Genomic DNA, 25,494 nt, shown 5'->3' with positions numbered 1-25,494 from the left:
GAGAATCTACAAAGGATATGTTCTCATTTCTTCAAAGAGTTCCTCCACTATTCATCATTTAGCAGGAATATCTGAACTCTGTGAATTCAGGGCTCTCACACCCTCTCAGAAAGCAACTTCTGCTCCTTTTCAGATACAAACTGGTCTCTATTGTTTCAATTTCAGATACACAAATTTCCCTCTTAATGTACTGCCTACAGTATTTTGGACATAGGACCTCTTGATTATGGCTGTGAAAGACCTTTAGCCTTCAACTTCTCCATCATTGCACTGTGATGCAGGCTCACACTTCAGAGATGTCAGTTATGAACCACTATTTTATTCCCTATTCTTCATTATGGTCCCAGTCAAAAAATAAATGGAGAATTTCTGATGGCTGCAGTGCCTACTGGACCAGACCCACAAGCACAGCACAGCAGCATCTGTGGTTTGAGAGAGCTGGTTTCCAAAGAGGGCTCGGAAGAAAATGGTCAATGATATTTGAGGGCAGGGGCAGACTGTTATTGAAGAGATACGCAGTGGGAATTTTAAAAGCACCATATTGTGGAAAGCAGCAGCTCCTGAAGGGGTTCATACATCCCTTGAAGGGGATTTAAATGTGGATAGCTAAAAATACATCCAGGTAAGTACAGGGGGAGAAATATAATGAAGTTTGGGACTAAACACCAAGGAAAAATTCCCAGACCACTGCTTAGCATCTGCAATACTCTCCAACAGAAATGAATGCCAAGCTATCAACACTTATATTTAAACACAGGTTTGGCAAAGCACAGACAGATGCTCTTTTGGGAACAATCGTACAGTGGCAAGGCTGCGGATGCTCTCACAAACACTTTTAAGAGCGAGACTTTGTGATCTTTAGGATACTAAATCAGAAAATTTATAACATTTCCCTCCTATGAGATAAAAACCAAAGGAGCCATGCCAAATTACTGTACCATATTTGCAAATATTTGAATGCAATTTATGCTGTTATCCTTGTCTATACTCCCAAGGAGCCACAGCGTCTTTTAAGCTCTTTCTTCTTCAGGTACAGTGGATGCAGCCATCCGTGACAAATTTGTGTTTTCTCTTCTGAGAATATACCATATTCCTCAGTGGCAGAGAAGTGAATGGAGTTGCCATTTGCAAGATAGAAATGTTTACACCCAGACAGCAATTAAATCTGGTTTGGATGATAATGTTATAAATGAAATGCTAATAAGTACTGTAAATGGCCATGTAACCACATCCCATCATTTGCCAATTACTGGGAGGAGAGGGGAGGAGCTGAAAAGCAGCTGTAGAGTAGATGACATACTACTTTAAATGAGCAAATGCAGGTATTGTGCAATGCACAGCCCTGACAGCATCATTTTATAGCAGGAATTCAATTTTCCAAGCAACATCTGATTTCACCTTTTATTATCATGTCAGTAGTAATAATAATTTGCTCTGACACCGGCATTTTCTCAGAAGGATCACCAAGGGATTTATAAAGTCGAAGCAGGAATTCCAAAGAAGCTGGAGAGCACACCTACTTCAGCAACTGCCGAGCGCTCAGGGTGGCTTTGTCTGGGCTCCAAGGCTGCCACGCAGCACCATACACTGGAAACTGTTTAAATGGTTTATCATATGATTGTGCCCGAGTGAGAGGCCCTTAAACAGAATTTATTTGTTCTACCCCTGTGCCTAAATGCCTTCTGGACTGTCAGTTTTTCTACCACCTCAAGGGGCAAGTTTAGCCAGCTCTCAGTGGCTACAAGGACTTACCTTCTGTAATGGCTTAGTCTTCACTGTCAGGGGACTTCGGTAAAGTTATTTCCAGATGTTGCAGATTAAACCAATTCAGGCTGTGAACTGCTCTGCACATGAAACGTTCTTAAATAAACTGGACTTAGGCCACAGAAGACCCACCTCATGGGACAGAGTATGAACCACACACTGAACTATGTGGAACTACTCTTGACCCCATTATAGATGTGGGTAAACGAAACCCAAAGTCCACATCTGACCTCTTTTCCAAACCAAGCCTTCTCCCAAGGAGTCACACAAGGCCCTGAATCCCTTCTGCTGGCACTCCTCATTTGCCACAAAAGCCATTCATCAATTCTGATGGCCAAAGGTCAGAATTCCACTTGGCCTGGGACACTTGTGCATCTGTGCATAATTAACTTGATGGTAAACATTAGTTAAAGTTTTCACTGCTTCTTACACAATGATTTTGCTGGAAAAAGATTTTTCCACCTCAAGAACTGCAGCATCATTCCCTGGGACCAACTGCAGTTTGCCTTAAACTATATGACTTCAAGACATGCAACCAAATTATGTCCTTCACATGTTATCATCACAATTCAATGGAAGATACATCTAAAAACACTTCCAAATGAACAATACACAAAATCACTTATTCTAAGCGTGTCTCAAGTTTTGGTTTGTTTTTATTTTTAACCAAGATAGAATAAAACAAAGTCCTTCTGAGAAGCAAACATTTGAAAAATGCCATGACAAAATAGACGTGATCCTTATCTTACTACGTGTGTATGAACTTATGAGCATTTCTGAATGTTACCAATACCATTGCTGCTTTACCTACACAACATAATCTAGCAAAATACAAATACTGAACAGCTGGAATAGAAGCTGGATACAGCTGGAACATTGTGTCAACATTTTTTAATGGAATCATATTTCATGGACAAGAAAGCCCCACAGAAAAAGTGCAAGTAAATCACCGGTTTCAGCTGAAACCTGCGTTTCAGATGCCACTCAAGACTGAACTGTCATGCCACTTTCTGCACAGAAGAGTTAAGGAACATACGAAAAAGAAAACGTTTGTGACTCCTAGGTGGACAAGGCCTGAAATCAGTGCAGTGGTGATTGAGTTCAGCTGGAAAGGAGGTCCATCTGGAGGAGCTACAAGGAGAAGAAAAAGGCAGAGGTAAGGTCTGGTTACAATCTGGCAGCAGTGCCAAACACTTCTGTCTCTCCATTACCACAACCTATATACAGAAGAATTACAAAGAAGGGACTAAAACTGTACTTCACAATGAGCACCTGTCTACTTGGATAAAGCTTACCTGCGTATACACTGAAAATAGTTATTAGTTCTTTAAATATTCATGATACTGGGGGATAGAGTAAGGATACTTATAAGACATCTCATATTCTACTGACTGACCTTGATCTATGCCATTTAAGGCAAGACTGTTGTTGTCCAAGAACTGTCAAGACAGGGTATAAGGATCTGTGGCCTAATCAAGTTAATGAAAAGATTTCTTCCCTGATGATCACTACTCATATCTCAATTCAAAGTGTATATAAACCCTTAGCAAACATATCTAGCACCATATATCTGAGATACTTCAAGTTTATCCATATACCTCCACAGAAGACTTTTAAGCATATTTATCAGTTCTCAGAAGAGGTAACATATTTTACTATCTAGCACAGCTCAACAGGCTATGAACCAGCCCCTGGATACTGGAACACACACACACAAACATAGCCTGTACCACCTTTTCCAACAGGAAGGAAAAAAAGCACCAATATGCATTTATCTAAGAGCCTTGTTTGCCATTGCCAGTGATGGAGAGTGAGATGAAACAATTCAGCTTCTCCATGGCAAACCAGACTGCTCCTCCCAGAAACAGCCACCTGCCCTCAGTATCATCAAGGATGACGGGAAGGAAAGGCAGCAGCCATTAACACAGCAAGCAGTGTGCAGCAAATTAATGATCTGGAGTTTATTATTTTAATGATATCCATGGGTAGGAACACACCATGGAGCAGCTCATTACAGGGAGAACATTGTTTCTATGCCCGGAAAGAAAAGTATCTGCTTTTATGTGGTTTAAGTTGAGAAAAAAAGGGAATAAATAGTAATGGAGTTTACAGGACAGGATAGGTTGCTTGCTTGTGCCACTCAGTCCTGTCACGTACAAGTGAAAGGTGGAACGGCCCAATGGACCATCTGGTTACCTTGACTGTCTTAGTCATCAGCTACTCCTTGTTACCAGCAGAGAACAGTAACAGACTGAAACTAGTCCTCCAAGTGCCCAAAGAAGTAGCAACCTAAAACTTAAAAGACCTGATCTCCCTCACAGCCTACTTCCTTCACTACCCTAGCAGACCACAAGTTGCAACCAAGCTTCTCCATAGGTTCTTTGTATGGTTAAATGCTAGGAAAACAGGAGCTGAAGCACAGCTTCTCTGAGTTTGAGCCCTGAACTGCACCATAATACCCAGTCTGCTGCTCCACTTCTGCATGAGATGAGCGAATTTTACTGTTAAAGTCTGGTGTTCTGTCTGGCAATTGCAATGTCCGCTCACCCTCACATGTCACAGCAGTAGATTTTCATTTCAAATCCATCACAGGGATTACAAATTCCTATGTTTGTGGGGCTGTGTATACAAATTAAACTGAGCCAGTTTCACCCAGATTCACCAATTGACTTCTCTACAGCATGTCAGCACTGACTCCCTCAACTGACCAAAAAAAAAAACCCCAAAAAAAGAAAAACATTCCAGCAAGTGCATAGAGCTCAATCAAAGCAGGTCATCTGCTCAGTTCTGATTCACTCATAAACCCTCTTTCATGTTTCTTCAAATCTGGTTAACTTCCCACATTATTAATTGCTGGTTGGCACCTCATCTACATAAAATAAAAATGGGATGCATTATATTCTACAAATACCTCTGCCTACCTGTTCCCCTCCTTGCAACACAAAAGCCAGCAGTCCTAGCTTTATTTTCCAAACACATCAGGGGGAAGGCAAACACATGTAGGGGAAGGCAAAAACCCAAACCAGGTTCTTATCTCACTGCCAATGGAAAAGGTGGTACCTTCAAAGGTCACCCAGGCTGTCTGATGACATTTTGTAGCACCCCATGGAGCTGTTCCCCGTGTCACAACACAACCAAAACCACAGACAGAGGCAATGGGCAAGAAACGAAACACAGGGCAGGAAAGTTCATTTAAACATTAAGAGAAAAGGTTTACTCTCAAACAAACCAATCACCAGAACACGTTGCCCAAAGAACTTGTAGAGATCTTGGAGATGTTCAGAGAGGACAAGGCACCAGAGGCTGAGCAAGGGCTTGGAGTAAACAGCAGGAAATCCCTTCCAACCTCACCCACTCTGTACTATCCATCCTAACACCAATGGCTCCCAAAGGGCCACCAGCAGTATCCAACCTGACCCCTGTAAGACCCAAACCGACACTGACACCACCCAACCTAAGGCTTCCCTTATACAAACTAACACCTATGCCTGCCAAATTTTCCTTCCACCACAAGCGTTCAAGTCCCAGTAAAGGTTAACAAAGCCCTTTACACCTCCCATTATATTCCCAGTACGCTGGTGTGCTTCTTCAGAAGCCTTTCCAGCCAATAAAACAGGCCCAAACTAATAATACTTGTTATTTAGACAGAGCCACTATTGCTTGGTATCTCTTCCAAACAGACTTCAGCAGGACCATAAGGAACAACATCTTCTCCAGAGAGATTTGAGTCTGATCTAAATGTAGGTATTTTTTACAGACAGACACGCTTCAGATGCCTCATCTGTATCTATATACAAAGCTAACCCCAAATGTCTCAGTTGCTTTTGGGTAATACACAATGGTAACTTGGAAGCAAAACACTTTGGCAGGCTGCATACCGTGTACAAAAGCACACTGGTATTACTCACCGTCAGATGACAGAGTTCCTGGTACGCAGGGAGAAGACGGAAGGCATCCCAAGCAGTCTTCCTAGTATGTCCCCTGGTCTCACCCTGGATGATCGCACGCAGACGAGAGCAGCAACGAGGCTGAGGGAAAACAAAGGAGAATTGACAACATCAGCCCAGCAAAAGCATGACTGCGGGGCTCTGAGCCTATCGGCTCATACAACCCAGCATCATTAAAGCTCTTCGAAACAGCGGGAAGTGCCAAAAAGAAGCAACCAATTTGGGGAAGGGGCTGGAACCCTGAAAAATGGCTTTAGACTTTTCTGTTTCCCCCTCTTTTCCTTTGAGCCCTTTACTTACTGTCCATGCAGGACCCGTGTCGCCCGCACGCTCTGTTCCCTGCAGCACAGAATGCCCCATGCCCGGGGAGCTGACTCAGACCCGAGGCTGAGGAGGACTCTTTGGTGCTTACGGGTGGGAGCTGCCTTTCAAAGGAACAGAGAAGAGAATAAATAAAACCGGCAAACTGGGAAGCGCAGGGAAGCAGGGGAGAATTGCTGTTGTTCCTGGCTTATAGATAGGAAAACTGAGGCACGGACAGCTGAAATCTGTCCGGAAAAGCTGTCGCTGGCCATCCCCTACCCAGGCTTGCTCGGCATACTGGTGGCACCGCTCCGGGTGCCTCCGTGTGTAGGGGATGCCCAGCACCAGCTTTCGGTAGCGGCTCCCCAACTGTGGGAGCCGGGCTGGACGCTCGCGCTCCGTGTGCTGTGACTGACAAGTATAATAAAATTATAACAATATAAATATAACAGCCCTGAAAAGAAAGCCGTACAGAGACACTTGTTAATGCACTCACTGGGAAGCCTTGAGAGGTCCTGATGCTCCGCACTCAGCTGATTCCATTACGGCAAACATCCCAGCACAACAGCACAAAACGCCGCAAGACTCCAAAGCTACAAAACACAAAGCACAGCACAGAGAACTCAACCCGCTGAAGCCCGAGAGCTGAATGAGTCTCTCCCGGCAACACTGCGCCTTTATACCCCAGGCAGGAGCCACAACTCCTCCCTCAATGATCTGGGGGCAAAGCAGCACCTGGGGTAAAAGAGGTAGGATGAGCAGTGCTTTCCGTTTTGGCTGATGGCTGCAGCCCAGGAGGAGATCCAGGGAGAAAAGGGCTCTTCAACAGAGCAAACCCCGGCGTGCTTTATCCAGAGAACAGCCCCATCTCTTAGAGAGAGATCCAGAGATCGGGCACCGGAGAGGCCGTGTGCAGAGCTCCCTCTGAATTTCAGGTGGCCAAGCGAGGGCAGGAGCTCTGTGTGTGCAGGTGATGCCTGCGGCGTTTGCAAAACCAAAAGCACCGCTCCGAGGAGCATTCCACGGAGGACTGAAGCCGGGCGCGGAGCAGCAGCTCCGGAGCCCGTTTCCCCTGCGGCACCGAAAAAGGGAGCGTGTGCTGCCACCGTGCGTCCGAACGGCGGTACTGCAGGTGGTGGAGGTGGGGGGGGCGGAGCGGCTCCGGAAGCCGCTCGCTGCTGCCGTCATGTGTCGGTGAAGACGGGAGGGGGGGGCCGCTCTGTCGAAAATTCAGCATTGAAATGGGGGGCGACGGGGGAGAAAGCGGCTGGGGGCCGCTGTCCGGTACTACCGTGTGTCCTTCGGGCGGCAATCAGCGGCAAACCGGGTCGGGAAAGCGGAGGTGCAGCGCCGAGAGACGACTGGTGCTGCCATCATGTGGCCAAAGTTCGGTACTGCACACGGTGAAGAAAAGCGGCTGCGCGGGTGGAGCCGCAGCCAATCAGAGCAGTGATCCGGCGCCGCCGGAGCCGGGCGGGACTAAGCGTGATAGACAACCGCCGCAGCCAATCAGAGGAGTGGGGGGGCCAGTGTAGAAGCCGAACGGAAGCGGGGCGGGAGTAAGAGTGACTGACAGGCGTCTCAGCCAGTCGGGGTGCGGGTTGTGCCGCCGAACCGGGCCCGGACCGTACCGTACCGAACCGAGGCGAATCATGGGGGTAACGGGACTCGGCGGAGGCAAACGGGGGGGGCAATGGCAGCTGTCGGCTCCCCTGGGACCCCATGGAAGCCACTCCGGTCCCTCCGGGCGGCTCCGTCCCCCTCAGGCGGCTTCGGCTGCGCTCGGTTCCCTTCGGGCGGCTCCGTCCCCCTCAGGCGGCTTCGGCTCCGCTCGGTTCTCTTCGGCCGGTTCCGCCGCTTCGGGAGGGTTCGGCTTCGCCTCAGCCAATCAGAGGAGTGGGGGGGCGGTGTCGGAGAGGGGCGTGGCTAGGAGCGGGTGACGTGCTCATCAGCCAATCAGAAGAGTGGGGGGGCGGAGCCGGCGAGGGGCGTGGCTAGGAGCGGGTCACGTGCGCATCAGCCAATCAGAGGAGAGGGGGGGCGGAGCCGGAGAGGGGCGTGGCTAGGAGCGGGTCACATGCGCATCAGCCAATCAGAGGAGTGGGGGGGCGGAGCCGGAGCCGGGCGGGACTAAGCGTGATTGACAACCGCCGCAGCCAATCAGAGGCGTGGGGGGGCGCCGTCGGCGCCGGGCGGGACTAAGCGTGATTGACAAGCGCCGCAGCCAATCAGAGGCGTGGGGGGGCGCCGTGGGCGCCAGGCGGGACTAAGCGTGATTGACAACCGCCGCAGCCAATCAGAGGCGTGGGGGGGCGCCGTCGGCGCCGGGCGGGACTAAGCGTGATTGACAACCGCCGCAGCCAATCAGAGCAGTGATCCGGCGCCGCCGGAGCCGGGCGGGACTAGGCGTGACTGACAAGCGCCGCAGCCAATCAGAGGAGTGGGGGGGCCAGTGTAGAAGCCGAACGGAAGCGGGGCGGGAGTAAGAGTGACTGACAGGCGTCTCAGCCAGTCGGGGTGCGGGTTGTGCCGCCGAACCGGGCCCGGACCGTACCGTACCGAACCGAGGCGAATCATGGGGGTAACGGGACTCGGCGGAGGCAAACGGGGGGGGCAATGGCAGCTGTCGGCTCCCCTGGGACCCCATGGAAGCCACTCCGGTCCCTCCGGGCGGCTCCGTCCCCCTCAGGCGGCTTCGGCTCCGCTCGGTTCCCTTCGGGCGGCTCCGTCCCCCTCAGGCGTCTTCGGCTCCGCTCGGTTCTCTTCGGCCGGTTCCGCCCCTTCGGGAGGGTTCGGCTTCGCCTCAGCCAATCAGAGGAGTGGGGGGGCGGTGTCGGAGAGGGGCGTGGCTAGGAGCGGGTGACGTGCTCATCAGCCAATCAGAAGAGTGGGGGGGCGGAGCCGGCGAGGGGCGTGGCTACGAGCGGGTGACGTGCTCATCAGCCAATCAGAGGAGGGGGGGCGGAGCCGGCGAGGGGCGTGGCTAGGAGCGGGTCACGTGCGCATCAGCCAATCAGAGGAGTGGGGGGCGGAGCCGGCGCCGGGCGGGACTAAGCGTGATTGACAACCGCCGCAGCCAATCAGAGGCGTGGGGGGGCGCCCTGGGCGCCGGGCGGGACTAAGCGTGATTGACAACCGCCGCAGCCAATCAGAGGCGTGGGGGGGCGCCGTGGGCGCCGGGCGGGACTAAGCGTGATTGACAACCGCCGCAGCCAATCAGAGGCGTGGGGGGGCGCCGCCGGCGCCGGGCGGGACTAAGCGTGATTGACAACCGCCGCAGCCAATCAGAGGCGTGGGGGGGCGCCGTCGGCGCCGGGCGGGACTAAGCGTGATTGACAACCGCCGCAGCCAATCAGAGGCGTGGGGGGGCGCCGTCGGCGCCGGGCGGGACTAAGCGTGATTGACAACCGCCGCAGCCAATCAGAGCAGTGATCCGGCGCCGCCGGAGCCGGGCGGGACTAGGCGTGACTGACAAGCGCCGCAGCCAATCAGAGGAGTGGGGGGGCCAGTGTAGAAACCGAACGGAAGCGGGGCGGGAGTAAGAGTGACTGACAGGCGTCTCAGCCAGTCGGGGTGCGGGTTGTGCCGCCGAACCGGGCCCGGACCGTACCGTACCGAGCCGAGGCGAATCATGGGGGTAACGGGACTCGGCGGAGGCAAACGGGGGGGGCAATGGCAGCTGTCGGCTCCCCTGGGACCCCATGGAAGCTACTCCGGTCCCTCCGGGCGGCTCCGTCCCCCTCAGGCGGCTTCGGCTGCGCTCGGTTCCCTTCGGGCGGCTCCGGCCTCTTGGGGTGCAGTTCGTACTTTTGGCCACAGGAGGGCAGCACCTCCCTTTGCTCTGAGCCACCCCTTTGCTTCCCCTCCCGCATCTCCGGCACCTGCAGTACCGAGCTTTGGACACAGGATGGCAGCAGCGAGCAGTGCCCCGAGCTACGCCGTGCCCCTCCACCTCCAGCACCTGCAGTACCGACGCTTGGACACGAGGTGGCAGCACACGCTGCAGAAGCAACGGCCTTAGAGCAACGGCGGCTCCCCTCCCCGTTGACAGCCTCCGGGGACCCCAGCTGCTGAGTGGGGACAGTTTGCAATATTGGGGCTGGGGCAAAGTTGCTTAAGGAACTTCTATTCGAGATTCTTTCAGACTTTTATTGCTTTGTGTTTGCTTTGTGGGGATTTATAATCACATTCTTCTCTTTTGCTTTTTATTTTCTTTACACATTTTATTTATTTCCTTTTTCATTCATGTTTTTTCCAGCTGTCCTTGTCTTTTAGTCTCTTTCAGTAACTATTTTTAGGCGTCCCATACCTAAAATGAGATAAGAAATGGGCAAACATGGGTTAGAAAATGAAAAAAATGGTTCAAAACACCTTACAAATGGTCCAAAGTGGAACACAAGTGGCCCAAAATGGATTAAAACAATCAAGAAATGGGTAAAAATGGGTTAGAAGTGGGCAAAAATGGCCTACAATGCGGAAGATGTGGATAAATATGGGACAGAAACAGCCACAGACAGGTCAGAAATAGCCCCCAAAAAAGCTTTTAAAGGGGTTAGAAATGGGAAAGATGGGTTAGAAATTGCCAAAAACGGCTTAAAACTGGTAAGAAATGGGCAAAACTGGGATAGAAATGGCCATGAATTGTTTTGAAATAGACTAAAATGGCTTAAAATAGGGTAGAAATGGGGAAAAATGGCTTAAACCAGGCTCAGAAATGGGCAAAAATGTGTTTGAAGTGGCAAAAAAAAATGGTTAGAAGAAAAAATAGTTTAGAAATGGACAAAATGGCTTAAACCAGGTTAGAATTGGACATATAAGGGTTGCAAATGGCTAAAAATGGGTTTAAATCTAGTTAGAAGTGGCCACAATTGTGTTAGAAATCGTCAAAAAAGGCTTAAAGCTGCTGACAAATGGGAAAAAATGGGTTAGAGAAATAAAAAAGTGGCTTAAACAGAGTGAGAAAAGGGCCAAAAAAAGAGGGAAATTTTAAGAAATGGCTTTAAAAGGGTTAGAAGTGACCAAACACGGGTTAGAAATGGCAGAAAGAATTTAGAAATAGCAAATAAAACAGTTTAGAAGTGGGCATAAATGAGTTAGAAACAGCCATGTTACGGCATCTTCTTGGAATCAGGGGCTAAGTACACACCTCTGTCCCTGCAAGTGCTGCCCGGGGCTGCCAGGAAAGCCGATCTGTGCAATAGGCTGTGTGTGTTCTGGTCTGTGAGCCCACCATCAGCTACGGTACAGGTGAAGTCTTGTCACTGGAAAATGTTGAGCAGATAATACCCTTTAGTGAGCTAGAAAGCGGCACTAACGCTGCCTGCCTGGCAGGCTAGGAAAGGCAGATACATTTGGGGTTATGCACACGAAAGCTCTACGTCCTGCCGTGGTTCCAATGTCATTGCTCTTAGAGGTAAATGGAAAAGCAGCCTCAGGCCTCCTGCTGGGCTCAGGGATCCATCAGCTGCACCTGAGCAGCTTTGCCTGCAGGATGTGATACTTGCTATGCTGGTAAGTGACCAGTTCAAATAGGTTGAAATCAAGGTGCATTTGCCCAGAGCTGGGTGTTACTCGCACTGGTACTGGTACTTGTGGCAGCAAACATTTACCGTGACCCACCTGCTGAACAGAGCTCAGTACTGCAAATAATAAGCCAGTTTCCCCTCCCTGGCTGCATTAAAACAGGCTCCTCCAGATGAATTTAACCTCATGTCAGTGAAGCACTTTAGCTCAAGGTGCCAAAGACAAGCTTCGGCATGGGCACAATGCCACCAGACACACCAAAGAGCGTGAGGACGGGAAGCCCTTCCCTAAGAAAGAAGGGTAACTGTGGCCTTGGGCTTCTAAAGAGACCCTCAGCAGCTGTAGGGAAATGCCTGCATTCCCTGGGGTTCTAATCATATGAGCACAGGATGGTTTTGGTTGGAAGGAACCTTTAAAGGTCATCTGGTCTAACCTCCCCTGCCATGAGCAGGGACATCTTCAACTCCATCAGGGTGCTCAGAACCACATCCAGCCTGGCCTTGAATGTCCCCAGGGATGGGGCATCCACCACCTCTCTGGCCAACCTCTGCCAGTGCTTTACCACCCTCATTACAGAAAAATACTGGGGCTGACCTGTTCCTGGTTCTCCCTCCCTCCCTCCAGGCCTTGCCTTCTCCTCAGCAGTGCAGGTCCTAATTCAACAAAGACAACACCAAGGGCTGCAAACTCTGCTGGCAGTACCCAAATGTCAAGAGGAAACCGGGGACCTGCATTGTCACAACATCCAACAGGATGATTAGAAAAACACTGGTAATTCCCCATAGCCATAGAGCTGCTGCAAAACAGCCTGCAAGCAAAGCAATTGCTGTTTAAGCAAAAAGCAGCGCAATGGTCTCCGAGCAGGAAAGCAAACCAAGCTGAGATTTCCTGGGACAATGTTTTCAATTACGTGAATGTAATTGACTGGAAGGGAAAAAACTTCTTGAATTAAGCACGTAAACAAGGTGAACAAAATAATTTCTTCCTTGTTCAAGCAGAGGATGTGGTTTTGCTCTCATTTACTGGCCCCAGGTAGGAGAATCTACATCTGTCCAGCTGTTAAAGTGTCACTCTGCATTATGCCAATGTAAGAGGAAACAAAGTCCTGCATCCACATCTTCAGCCCCAGCTCAAGAGGGACGTGGAGCTGCTCAAGCGAGCCAGAGGAAACCATGGAGCTGCTGCGAGGGCTGGAGCAGCTATGCTCTGGAGCCAGGCTGAGAGAGCTGGGCTGGGGCAGCCTGGACAAGAGAAGGCTCCTGAAGGGGAGACCTGAGAGCAGCTCCAGTGCCTAAAGGGGCTGCAGGAAACCTGGAGAGGGGCTTGGGACAAGGGCCTGTAGGGACAGGCCAAGGGGAATGGCTTGAACCTGCCCGAGGGGAAACTGAGCTGAGCTCTTAGGCAGAAGCTGTTCCCCGTGAGGGTGCTGAGGCGCTGGCACAGGGTGCACAGAGAAGCTGTGGCTGCCCCATCCCTGGCAGTGTTCAAGTCCAGGTTGGACACAGGGGCTTGGAGCAACCTGCTCTAGTGTGAGGTGTCCCTGCCTGCCTGTGGCAGGGGTTGGAGCTGGATGAGCTTTAAGGTCCCTTCCAACATGAACCATTCCATGATTCTGTAAAATGTAGAAATGGGGAGGATAACTACAGGCAAATTACAGACCAATCGATGAAAGCAGAGAGTAAATGGATTTCCTCTCTCGGCAAGGTCAGAGAAGCATGTGCTACGATTACCAGACATACCTCCGCTCTCTTCTCCTGCTTCCCAGTTGCAGAAACCTCTCTTTCCTTTTTGGTCTTGCAGATGAAAGAAAGAGGCTAAAAAAGTCTTCTGGAGCTCTTGAAAGGGTCTGTTCTGGCACACACAGTGTGCACATGGCTGCACGCTGCTCTGAAACAGAAGGGTTCTTGTATTTATCTAAGAACAAGAACTGGGTTTTTCTCAAAGCTCAAGAAACCACTGATGTGGGTCCACAGCATCAACGCTGATGAGGCTGATAGGCGGGTGTGCAGCCTAAAAAGAACGCATGATCAGGGTGCAGGTCACGTGTAAAACTCGCTCAAAACAGACACTCATATAGGGCATCGTGCAAGCAGGGTATTGCTGCAGCAGCCATCCCTTGAAGAAATGGCTGGTTTTACAAACCTGTCTATCCTTACATCATCTTTATGTTCCTCCTCCTCGTACATATGAACATAAATTGTTAACAAGTTAAGCATAGATGCATAGATGGCATAGATGGCCACTAAAAACAAGAAAAAAAACCCATGTACTACTATGCCAAACCTAATACATCGGTGCTGCTCACACCAAACCATACACTGGGAGCTTCCTGCCAGCCTGTACCACTTCAGAGCTTGCAGCTTTTACCATGATATTATGATATTAACTTGAATTTTTGCACTGACTGCTAAGAAAGCAAAAAAGGAAGCATTTTTAGCAAGGGATAATAAAGCTATTTCATAGTATCATATCTATAAATAAAGATGCATTCATTACCATCGTACATCACAGTCCTCTATGATAGGCAGGAAAGTGCCAAGTCCCCAGCTCCCCATGCCTCCCTGGGCACGGGCCCTCACTGCAGGGGCACCTCTCCAGCTCACAGGGCAATTCTGCTTTCGGAGGCAGCCTCCCGGAAGGATGCAGCCATTTCATCCTGTTTCAGGGCAGCACCACTCCAGGTGCTATCATTGCAACCGGCCACAAACTTCCCCTTTCTTGGGGGAAGAGAGGGAAACCGATGCGTTTGACTCCTGGAAAAGCTTTGGGGTGTGATGAGAAACATCCTGCACACAGAACAAAACAATCGAGCACCTTGGGGAAGCCCTGGCAAACTGTTTCTGCGGCTCTCCATGGGTCGCAGCACCCCCAGTGTCTCTCCCCCCCCCCCCGTTTGTCCGTACCCCAAAGACCACGGTGGTGGCGCCGTGCAGGAGGTGGATGCCGAGTCCGTGCAGCAGCGGCGGCAGCAGCTGTTGCCGTGGAGACCGTGACCCGGAGCGGCGGCAGCAGCTGTTGCCGTGGAGACCGTGACCCGGAGCGGCGGCAGCAGCTGTTGCCGTGGAGACCGTGACCCGGAGCGGCCGCGGGGAACACGAGTGCCTCCGGCAGGAGGGATGGGAAGGGGGACACGGTCCCCGCTGCAGGCCGGGACAGCAGCGCCGCCCCCCCGCGACTGCCCCCCTCCGGCTGCCGGCCTGCCCCAGACCCCCTCGGTGCCCCGGTTCTACCCTGGGCCGAGCCGAGCCGTGCCGTGCCGATCCGGGCTGAGCCGTGCCCGGCGGGGGGGGGCAATGGGAGGTGTCGGCTCCTCCCGGAACCACTCGGTTCCCTTCCTCCTCCTGCCCCCTCCCGCCCCTCCCCGCCCCGCCCGCCGCCATAGGGCGGCCATGGAGGAGGTGCAGAGAGAGGTGCGGGAGCAGGAGCCGTGAGGAGAGGGGAGGGAGGCGGCTGGGGGGGAGCGCGGCTCTGCGCCGCCATGGGGAGAGGGGAGACAGGGGCGGGCACGGGGGGGGGGGTGCACTGATGCCACTTGATAGGCGCCATCTTGAGTACGGGCGCCGGGACAGGCCAAATTAGTGAGACGCCATTTTGACGTACGGCACTACGGGGCGGCCATCTTGGTGAGGTGCTAGCCTGAGTACGGCACCTCACCCCTCATGGCGTCCGCGTTGCCGTGGTAACGGCCGCACCGCGCCTGCGCTGCCGCCATTTTTTGTTCCAAGATGGCCCTGACGAGCGCGGCGCGGCCGGAAGCTCCGTTCCCGTCCCGTTCCCTCCTCTCGGGGCTCGCAGGGCCCCCACAGAACCCCATAATGGGAATGCAGAACTCCAGATACCCCTCATAAAGCCCCACAGAACCCCGTATCCCCCCCCTATTGCCCCACACGTCATCTAGGGACTCCAGAACCCCATATCCCCCCGTATTCCCCCATACACCCCATAAGGGGTCTCCACACCCCTACAAAACACCACGGAGAGACTCCAGACCCCCAAATCCCTCCATAGACCCCCATACAGGGACTCCAAATCCCCCCACAGACCCCCATACTGGGACTTCAGACCCCCAAATCCCCCCAGACCCCCATGTAGGGACTCCAGACCCCCAAATACACCCATAGACCCCCATGCAGGGACTCCAGACCCCCAAATCCCCCCACAGACCCCCATGTAGGGACTCCATATCCCCAAAACCCCAGTATTGTCCTCCCATATACCCCGCCCTATGATAGGGTAGGCTAACCCCATCTAATCCAGGCTCATCTAACCCAGGCTAACTGAGGATAGGCTAATCCAGGTTAACCAAGACTAACTCGAGGTAACTCAGACTAAACTAAGTTAAGGAGGCTAGGATAATCTCACCCGTCTAATCTCACCTGTCTCTTATCTGAGCTAAATGACCCGGGATGATCCAAACCGGGTCACCCAAGCTAATCTGACCCGGGATAATCCGACCTGGGCTAATCTGACCGGGCTAATCTGACCCGGACTAATCTGACCCGGACTAACCTGACTCGAGCTAATCTGACCCCTGGGGTAATCTGACCAGGGACAAATCTGACCCAGGACAAATCTGACTAGGGTCAGTCTCCCCCCAGTCAATCTCACCCAGGTCTAATCTCACTCATCTTAATCTCACGCTGGATGGAGGCTATGCTATGCTTCCCCAGGCTAGGCCAAACCACACAGCCGTGGTAAACTAACGCAGGCTATGCTAACCCGAAGTGAGCCGAGCAGAGCTGAAGCCACCCGGGGGGGCGGGGCGGAGGGTCAGCGCCGTCCAATCCCGGGCCGCACGGCTGAGGGACCGTTTTCCCGCCTAGAGACCGGTGGCCAATCAGCGGTGTCCTTTTCTGTGAGGGAGCGATGGCAGTGCCCGGGAAGGAGCAGACAGCGGTGAGGGCTGGAACGCAGCTTTGTTTTCTGTACGTGCACGGTTACGGAGCTCAGCAGGGTTTAGCTCGGCGCGGTAAAGATCGAGACTTGCTGGACGAAGGTTAGTTCGGGCTTTGGTGGGCGGGAAGACTGTTGTGATGACGGAGGAAAGGGGTTTAAATGGGAGAGATAGTGGGGAAGGGGGGGAGAATGGCTGTTAGGGGGGACAGATGGTAGAGAAGGGGGGTGGGGGTGTGGGAATAATGGCGGTTAAAAGAGATAGATGATGAGAAAGGGGTGAAGAGTGGGATACGGGATAGAAGAACAGGGGGGAGTGGCGGGGGGGAAGACAAATTGGCGTGGTGGGGAAAAGCAGATGCCGTATTGGGGGGGACAACACATGACAAGAAATGGACCAAAAGGGCTTGGAAACAGCCAGAATGGCTTCAAAAGAGAAACAAGTGGGCATCAATAGGTTAGAAATAGCCTAAAGAAGATTACAAATAACCAAGAGCAGCTTAAAACAGGACAGAAATTACCACAAATAGAAGTAACAAAGAACAGTTTAAAACTAGTAAGGAATGGGCAGAACAAGATGGAAAAGCCTCTCCATTGTTTACAATGTGACAAAAGAATCTAAAAAAGGTTTAGAAATGGAGAAGAGTAAGATAAAAATGACCATACAGGAGTTAAACCAAGCTAGGAAACGGCAAAACCAGGCTAGAAATGGGTAGGAAATGGACCAAAATGGTTTGGAAACTGCCAGAATGGCTTCAGAAGAATTAGAAATGGGCATCAAGAGGTTAGAAATAGCCTGAAGCACATTAGAAATAGGCAAGAGCAGCTTAAAACAGGCCAAAATGACCACAAATACTAAAGAAGGAGCCAAAACCAGCTTAAAACTAGTAAGGACTGGGCAGAATAAGATGGAAAAGCCTCTCCATTGTTTACAATGTGCCAAAAGAATCTAAAAAAGGTTTAGAAACGGAGAAGAGTAAGATAAAAATGACCATACAGGAGTTAAACCAAGCTAGGAAAGGGCAAGACCAGGCTAGAAATGGGTAGGAAATGGACCAAAATGGTTTGGAAACTGCCAGAATGGCTGCAGAAGAATTAGAAATGGGCATCAAGAGGTTAGAAATAGCCTGAAGCACATTAGAAATAGGCAAGAGCAGCTTAAAACAGGCCAAAAATGACCACAAATACTAAAGAAGTAGCCAAAACCAGCTTAAAACTAGTAAGGAATGGGCAGAATAAGATGGAAAAGCCTCTCCATTGTTTACAATGTGCCAAAAGAATCTAAAAAAGGTTTAGAAATGCAGAACAGTAAGATAAAAATGACCATACAGGAGTTAAACCAAGCTAGGAAGGGCAAGACCAGGCTAGAAATGGGTAGGAAATGGACCAAAATGGTTTGGAAACTGCCAGAATGGCTTCAGAAGAATTAGAAATGGGCATCAAGAGGTTAGAAATAGCCTGAAGCACATTAGAAATAGGCAAGAGCAGCTTAAAACAGGCCAGAAATGACCACAAATACTGAAGAAGGAGCCAAAACCAGCTTAAAACTAGTAAGGATTGGGCAGAATAAGATGGAAAAGCCTCTCCATTGTTTACAATGTGCCAAAAGAATCTAAAAAAGGTTTAGAAACGGCAGAAGAGTAAGATAAAAATGACCATACAGGAGTTAAACCAAGCTAGGAAACGGGCAAAACCAGGCTAGAAATGGGTAGGAAATGACCAAAATGGTTTGGAAACTGCCAGAATGGCTTCAGAAGAATTAGAAATGGGCATCAAGAGGTTAGAAATAGCCTGAAGCACATTAGAAATAGGCAAGAGCAGCTTAAAACAGGCCAAAAATGACCACAAATACTAAAGAAGTAGCCAAAACCAGCTTAAAACTAGTAAGGAATTGGGCAGAATAAGATGGAAAAGCCTCTCCATTGTTTACAATGTGCCAAAAGAATCTAAAAAAGGTTTAGAAATGCAGAAGAGTAAGATAAAAATGACCATACAGGAGTTAAACCAAGCTAGGAAACGGCAAGACCAGGCTAGAAATGGGTAGGAAATGGACCAAAATGGTTTGGAAACTGCCAGAATGGCTTCAGAAGAATTAGAAATGGGCATCAAGAGGTTAGAAATAGCCTGAAGCACATTAGAAATAGGCAAGAGCAGCTTAAAACAGGCCAAAAATGACCACAAATACTAAAGAAGTAGCCAAAACCAGCTTAAAACTAGTAAGGAATGGGCAGAATAAGATGGAAAAGCCTCTCCATTGTTTACAATGTGCCAAAAGAATCTAAAAAAGGTTTAGAAATGCAGAAGAGTAAGATAAAAATGACCATACAGGAGTTAAACCAAGCTAGGAAGGGGCAAGACCAGGCTAGAAATGGGTAGGAAATGAACCAAAATGGTTTGGAAACTGCCAGAATGGCTTCAGAAGAATTAGAAATGGGCATCAAGAGGTTAGAAATAGCCTGAAGCACATTAGAAAATAGGCAAGAGCAGCTTAAAACAGGCCAGAAATGACCACAAATATTGAAAGAAGGAGCCAAAACCAGCTTAAAACTAGTAAGGAATTGGGCAGAATAAGATGGAAAAGCCTCTCCATTGTTTACAATGTGCCAAAAGAATCTAAAAAAGGTTTAGAAACGGAGAAGAGTAAGATAAAAATGACCATACAGGAGTTAAACCAAGCTAGGAAACGGCAAAACCAGGCTAGAAATGGGTAGGAAATGGACCAAAATGGTTTGGAAACTGCCAGAATGGCTTCAGAAGAATTAGAAATGGGCATCAAGAGGTTAGAAATAGCCTGAAGCACATTAGAAATAGGCAAGAGCAGCTTAAAACAGGCCAAAAATGACCACAAATACTAAAGAAGTAGCCAAAACCAGCTTAAAACTAGTAAGGAATTGGGCAGAATAAGATGGAAAAGCCTCTCCATTGTTTACAATGTGCCAAAAGAATCTAAAAAAGGTTTAGAAACTGCAGAAGAGTAAGATAAAAATGACCATACAGGAGTTAAACCAAGCTAGGAACGGGCAAAGACCAGGCTAGAAATGGGTAGGAAATGGAACCAAAATGGTTTGGAAACTGCCAGAATGGCTTCAGAAGAATTAGAAATGGGCATCAAGAGGTTAGAAATAGCCTGAAGCACATTAGAAATAGGCAAGAGCAGCTTAAAACAGCCCAGAAATGACCACAAATACTGAAAGAAGGAGCCAAAACCAGCTTAAAACTAGTAAGGAATTGGGCAGAATAAGATGGAAAAGCCTCTCCATTGTTTACAATGTGCCAAAAGAATCTAAAAAAGGTTTAGAAACGGAGAAGAGTAAGATAAAAATGACCATACAGGAGTTAAACCAAGCTAGGAAACGGCAAAACCAGGCTAGAAATGGGTAGGAAATGGACCAAAATGGTTTGGAAACTGCCAGAATGGCTTCAGAAGAATTAGAAATGGGCATCAAGAGGTTAGAAATAGCCTGAAGCACATTAGAAATAGGCAAGAGCAGCTTAAAACAGGCCAAAAATGACCACAAATACTAAAGAAGTAGCCAAAACCAGCTTAAAACTAGTAAGGAATGGGCAGAATAAGATGGAAAAGCCTCTCCATTGTTTACAATGTGCCAAAAGAATCTAAAAAAGGTTTAGAAATGCAGAAGAGTAAGATAAAAATGACCATACAGGAGTTAAACCAAGCTAGGAAACGGCAAAACCAGGCTAGAAATGGGTAGGAAATGGACCAAAATGGTTTGGAAACTGCCAGAATGGCTTCAGAAGAATTAGAAATGGGCATCAAGAGGTTAGAAATAGCCTGAAGCACATTAGAAATAGGCAAGAGCAGCTTAAAACAGGCCAAAAATGACCACAAATACTAAAGAAGTAGCCAAAACCAGCTTAAAACTAGTAAGGAATGGGCAGAATAAGATGGAAAAGCCTCTCCATTGTTTACAATGTGCCAAAAGAATCTAAAAAAGGTTTAGAAATGCAGAACAGTAAGATAAAAATGACCATACAGGAGTTAAACCAAGCTAGGAAGGGCAAGATCAGGCTAGAAATGGGTAGGAAATGGACCAAAATGGTTTGGAAACTGCCAGAATGGCTTCAGAAGAATTAGAAATGGGCATCAAGAGGTTAGAAATAGCCTGAAGCACATTAGAAATAGGCAAGAGCAGCTTAAAACAGGCCAAAAATGACCACAAATACTAAAGAAGTAGCCAAAACCAGCTTAAAACTAGTAAGGATTGGGCAGAATAAGATGGAAAAGCCTCTCCATTGTTTACAATGTGCCAAAAGAATCTAAAAAAGGTTTAGAAACGGAGAAGAGTAAGATAAAAATGACCATACAGGAGTTAAACCAAGCTAGGAAACGGCAAAACCAGGCTAGAAATGGGTAGGAAATGGACCAAAATGGTTTGGAAACTGCCAGAATGGCTTCAGAAGAATTAGAAATGGGCATCAAGAGGTTAGAAATAGCCTGAAGCACATTAGAAATAGGCAAGAGCAGCTTAAAACAGGCCAGAAATGACCACAAATACTAAAGAAGGAGCCAAAACCAGCTTAAAACTAGTAAGGATTGGGCAGAATAAGATGGAAAAGCCTCTCCATTGTTTACAATTTGCCAAAAGAATCTAAAAAAAGTTTAGAAACGGAGAAGAGTAAAATAAAAATGACCATACAGGAGTTAAACCAAGCTAGGAAACGGCAAAACCAGGCTAGAAATGGGTAGGAAATGGACCAAAATGGTTTGGAAACTGCCAGAATGGCTTCAGAAGAATTAGAAATGGGCATAAAGAGGTTAGAAATAGCCTGAAGCACATTAGAAATAGGCAAGAGCAGCTTAAAACAGGCCAAAAATGACCACAAATACTAAAGAAGTAGCCAAAACCAGCTTAAAACTAGTAAGGAATGGGCAGAATAAGATGGAAAACCCTCTCCATTGTTTACAATGTGCCAAAAGAATCTAAAAAAGGTTTAGAAATGCAGAAGAGTAAGATAAAAATGACCATACAGGAGTTAAACCAAGCTAGGAAGGGCAAGACCAGGCTAGAAATGGGTAGGAAATGAACCAAAATGGTTTGGAAACTGCCAGAATGGCTTCAGAAGAATTAGAAATGGGCATCAAGAGGTTAGAAATAGCCTGAAGCACATTAGAATTAGGCAAGAGCAGCTTAAAACAGGCCAGAAATGACCACAAATATTGAAGAAGGAGCCAAAACCAGCTTAAAACTAGTAAGGATTGGGCAGAATAAGATGGAAAAGCCTCTCCATTGTTTACAATGTGCCAAAAGAATCTAAAAAAGGTTTAGAAATGGAGAAGAGTAAAATAAAAATGACCATACAGGAGTTAAACCAAGCTAGGAAACGGCAAAACCAGGCTAGAAATGGGTAGGAAATGGACCAAAATGGTTTGGAAACTGCCAGAATGGCTTCAGAAGTATTAGAAATGGGCATCAAGAGGTTAGAAATAGCCTGAAGCACATTAGAAATAGGCAAGAGCAGCTTAAAACAGGCCAAAAATGACCACAAATACTAAAGAAGTAGCCAAAACCAGCTTAAAACTAGTAAGGATTGGGCAGAATAAGATGGAAAAGCCTCTCCATTGTTTACAATGTGCCAAAAGAATCTAAAAAAGGTTTAGAAATGCAGAAGAGTAAGATAAAAATGACCATACAGGAGTTAAACCAAGCTAGGAAGGGGAAAGACCAGGCTAGAAATGGGTAGGAAATGAACCAAAATGGTTTGGAAACTGCCAGAATGGCTTCAGAAGAATTAGAAATGGGCATCAAGAGGTTAGAAATAGCCTGAAGCACATTAGAAAGAGGCAAGAGCAGCTTAAAACAGGCCAGAAATGACCACAAATATTGAAGAAGGAGCCAAAACCAGCTTAAAACTAGTAAGGATTGGGCAGAATAAGATGGAAAAGCCTCTCCATTGTTTACAATGTGCCAAAAGAATCTAAAAAAGGTTTAGAAACGGAGAAGAGTAAAATAAAAATGACCATACAGGAGTTAAACCAAGCTAGGAAACGGCAAAACCAGGCTAGAAATGGGTAGGAAATGGACCAAAATGGTTTGGAAACTGCCAGAATGGCTTCAGAAGAATTAGAAATGGGCATCAAGAGGTTAGAAATAGCCTGAAGCACATTAGAAATAGGCAAGAGCAGCTTAAAACAGGCCAAAAATGACCACAAATACTAAAGAAGTAGCCAAAACCAGCTTAAAACTAGTAAGGAATGGGCAGAATAAGATGGAAAAGCCTCTCCATTGTTTACAATGTGCCAAAAGAATCTAAAAAAGGTTTAGAAATGCAGAAGAGTAAGATAAAAATGACCATACAGGAGTTAAACCAAGCTAGGAAGGGGAAGACCAGGCTAGAAATGGGTAGGAAATGACCAAAATGGTTTGGAAACTGCCAGAATGGCTTCAGAAGAATTAGAAATGGGCATCAAGAGGTTAGAAATAGCCTGAAGCACATTAGAAAATAGGCAAGAGCAGCTTAAAACAGGCCCAGAAATGACCACAAATATTGAAAGAAGGAGCCAAAACCAGCTTAAAACTAGTAAGGATTGGGCAGAATAAGATGGAAAAGCCTCTCCATTGTTTACAATGTGCCAAAAGAATCTAAAAAAGGTTTAGAAACGGAGAAGAGTAAAATAAAAATGACCATACAGGAGTTAAACCAAGCTAGGAAACGGCAAAACCAGGCTAGAAATGGGTAGGAAATGGACCAAAATGGTTTGGAAACTGCCAGAATGGCTTCAGAAGAATTAGAAATGGGCATCAAGAGGTTAGAAATAGCCTGAAGCACATTAGAAATAGGCAAGAGCAGCTTAAAACAGGCCAAAAATGACCACAAATACTAAAGAAGTAGCCAAAACCAGCTTAAAACTAGTAAGGAATGGGCAGAATAAGATGGAAAAGCCTCTCCATTGTTTACAATGTGCCAAAAGAATCTAAAAAAGGTTTAGAAACTGCAGAACAGTAAGATAAAAATGACCATACAGGAGTTAAACCAAGCTAGGAAGGGCAAGACCAGGCTAGAAATGGGTAGGAAATGGACCAAAATGGTTTGGAAACTGCCAGAATGGCTTCAGAAGAATTAGAAATGGGCATCAAGAGGTTAGAAATAGCCTGAAGCACATTAGAAATAGGCAAGAGCAGCTTAAAACAGGCCAAAAATGACCACAAATACTAAAGAAGTAGCCAAAACCAGCTTAAAACTAGTAAGGAATGGGCAGAATAAGATGGAAAAGCCTCTCCATTGTTTACAATGTGCCAAAAGAATCTAAAAAAGGTTTAGAAATGCAGAACAGTAAGATAAAAATGACCATACAGGAGTTAAACCAAGCTAGGAAGGGGCAAGACCAGGCTAGAAATGGGTAGGAAATGGACCAAAATGGTTTGGAAACTGCCAGAATGGCTTCAGAAGAATTAGAAATGGGCATCAAGAGGTTAGAAATAGCCTGAAGCACATTAGAAAAAGGCAAGAGCAGCTTAAAACAGGCCAGAAAATGACCACAAATATTGAAAGAAGGAGCCAAAACCAGCTTAAAACTAGTAAGGAATTGGGCAGAATAAGATGGAAAAGCCTCTCCATTGTTTACAATGTGCCAAAAGAATCTAAAAAAGGTTTAGAAACGGAGAAGAGTAAGATAAAAATGACCATACAGGAGTTAAACCAAGCTAGGAAACGGCAAAACCAGGCTAGAAATGGGTAGGAAATGGACCAAAATGGTTTGGAAACTGCCAGAATGGCTTCAGAAGAATTAGAAATGGGCATCAAGAGGTTAGAAATAGCCTGAAGCACATTAGAAATAGGCAAGAGCAGCTTAAAACAGGCCAAAAATGACCACAAATACTAAAGAAGGAGCCAAAACCAGCTTAAAATCTAGTAAGGATTGGGCAGAATAAGATGGAAAAGCCTCTCCATTGTTTACAATGTGCCAAAAGAATCTAAAAAAGGTTTAGAAACGGAGAAGAGTAAGATAAAAATGACCATACAGGAGTTAAACCAAGCTAGGAAACGGCAAAACCAGGCTAGAAATGGGTAGGAAATGGACCAAAATGGTTTGGAAACTGCCAGAATGGCTTCAGAAGAATTAGAAATGGGCATCAAGAGGTTAGAAATAGCCTGAAGCACATTAGAAATAGGCAAGAGCAGCTTAAAACAGGCCAAAAATGACCACAAATACTAAAGAAGTAGCCAAAACCAGCTTAAAACTAGTAAGGACTGGGCAGAATAAGATGGAAAAGCCTCTCCATTGTTTACAATGTGCCAAAAGAATCTAAAAAAGGTTTAGAAATGCAGAAGAGTAAGATAAAAATGACCATACAGGAGTTAAACCAAGCTAGGAACGGGCAAAGACCAGGCTAGAAATGGGTAGGAAATGGACCAAAATGGTTTGGAAACTGCCAGAATGGCTTCAGAAGAATTAGAAATGGGCATCAAGAGGTTAGAAATAGCCTGAAGCACATTAGAAATAGGCAAGAGCAGCTTAAAACAGCCCAGAAATGACCATAAATACTTAAGTAACCAAAAATAGCTTAGAACTAGTCAGGAATGGGATGAAGTAAAATGGAAATGCCTGTTAATTGTTTAGAATTAGTCTTACTGAGGCTTACCTGAACCTAGCGACCGTTTCTCACTGTGCAGCTTCTCAGACAGCCAACATGCAAGATCCATTCCCTGGGCATGATGCTCCAGCTTCTCAGCTGTTGGGACTCTGCTCTGGGAGGGGCAGTTTCTGCCTGACCTGGATACTGCTGGTTCTCTTTCTCCCTGCCATCTGGGCTTGCTTCTTCCCCGTGCTCTTCTTTATCTATCTCTGCCACGGATTCTGCTGCTTCCTGCTCTCACAGCCAAGCAGTGGAGAAAAGAGAACAGTGAGGGATTTTTTTATGGACAAATCCCATGCAAGCATTTCACAGGAGAGACAATCCCCTACAAAAATTCTTACCTATGAAACCCAACAGCCGCAGCCACTGCAGCCATTAGCGAGGGCCTGTGCTTGAGCTGCCTCTGCATCTGGAATAAGAAGCATTTATGAAGAAGCCTGATGGCTTTACTGGAGCTAAGCAGTTGT

The 25,494-nt window shown here is 47.7% G+C and overlaps 1 protein-coding gene and 1 long non-coding RNA gene across 18 annotated transcripts; both read right to left on the bottom strand.

Moving 5' to 3' along the window:
* Positions 1–2,640: 2,640 nt before the first annotated feature.
* Positions 2,641–7,475, bottom strand: LOC117436768 (uncharacterized). Of its 3 annotated transcripts, none has more exons than XR_004550101.1 (5): positions 7,306–7,475; positions 6,511–6,607; positions 6,012–6,136; positions 5,673–5,792; positions 2,641–2,895 (listed from the first exon to the last, which is right to left on the bottom strand). It is a non-coding gene; the product is annotated as an uncharacterized lncRNA (long non-coding RNA). The 3 variants fall into 3 exon arrangements; XR_004550102.1 differs by lacking the exon at positions 7,306–7,475 and adding an exon at positions 6,750–7,242; XR_004550100.1 differs by lacking the exon at positions 7,306–7,475 and having other exon boundaries at positions 6,511–6,668.
* A 2,786-nt stretch (positions 7,476–10,261) lies between these two features.
* Positions 10,262–25,098, bottom strand: LOC117436752 (formin-like protein 14). Of its 15 annotated transcripts, none has more exons than XR_004550080.1 (5): positions 25,034–25,095; positions 16,257–16,562; positions 13,277–13,424; positions 11,161–11,275; positions 10,262–10,323 (listed from the first exon to the last, which is right to left on the bottom strand). XR_004550080.1 is itself a non-coding variant. In XM_034066979.1 (4 exons), exons 1-4 carry the CDS (start codon positions 15,081–15,083, stop codon positions 12,108–12,110), a joined length of 909 nt encoding a protein of 302 aa, XP_033922870.1. In that variant the 5' UTR covers positions 15,084–15,410; the 3' UTR covers positions 12,072–12,107. The 15 variants fall into 15 exon arrangements, 4 of the variants coding, with proteins under 4 accessions (XP_033922870.1, XP_033922873.1, XP_033922871.1 ...); XR_004550081.1 differs by having other exon boundaries at positions 13,277–13,419; XR_004550076.1 differs by lacking the exons at positions 16,257–16,562; positions 25,034–25,095 and adding exons at positions 14,441–14,571; positions 14,612–15,410.
* Between the last annotated feature and the right edge of the window lie 396 nt (positions 25,099–25,494).

Source organism: Melopsittacus undulatus, chromosome 10, assembly GCF_012275295.1.
Source record: "Melopsittacus undulatus isolate bMelUnd1 chromosome 10, bMelUnd1.mat.Z, whole genome shotgun sequence".
Taxonomy (NCBI): Eukaryota; Metazoa; Chordata; class Aves; order Psittaciformes; family Psittaculidae; genus Melopsittacus; species Melopsittacus undulatus.
Note: the sequence above shows the minus strand (reverse complement) of the source record. Positions and strands in the feature narration are given on the sequence as shown.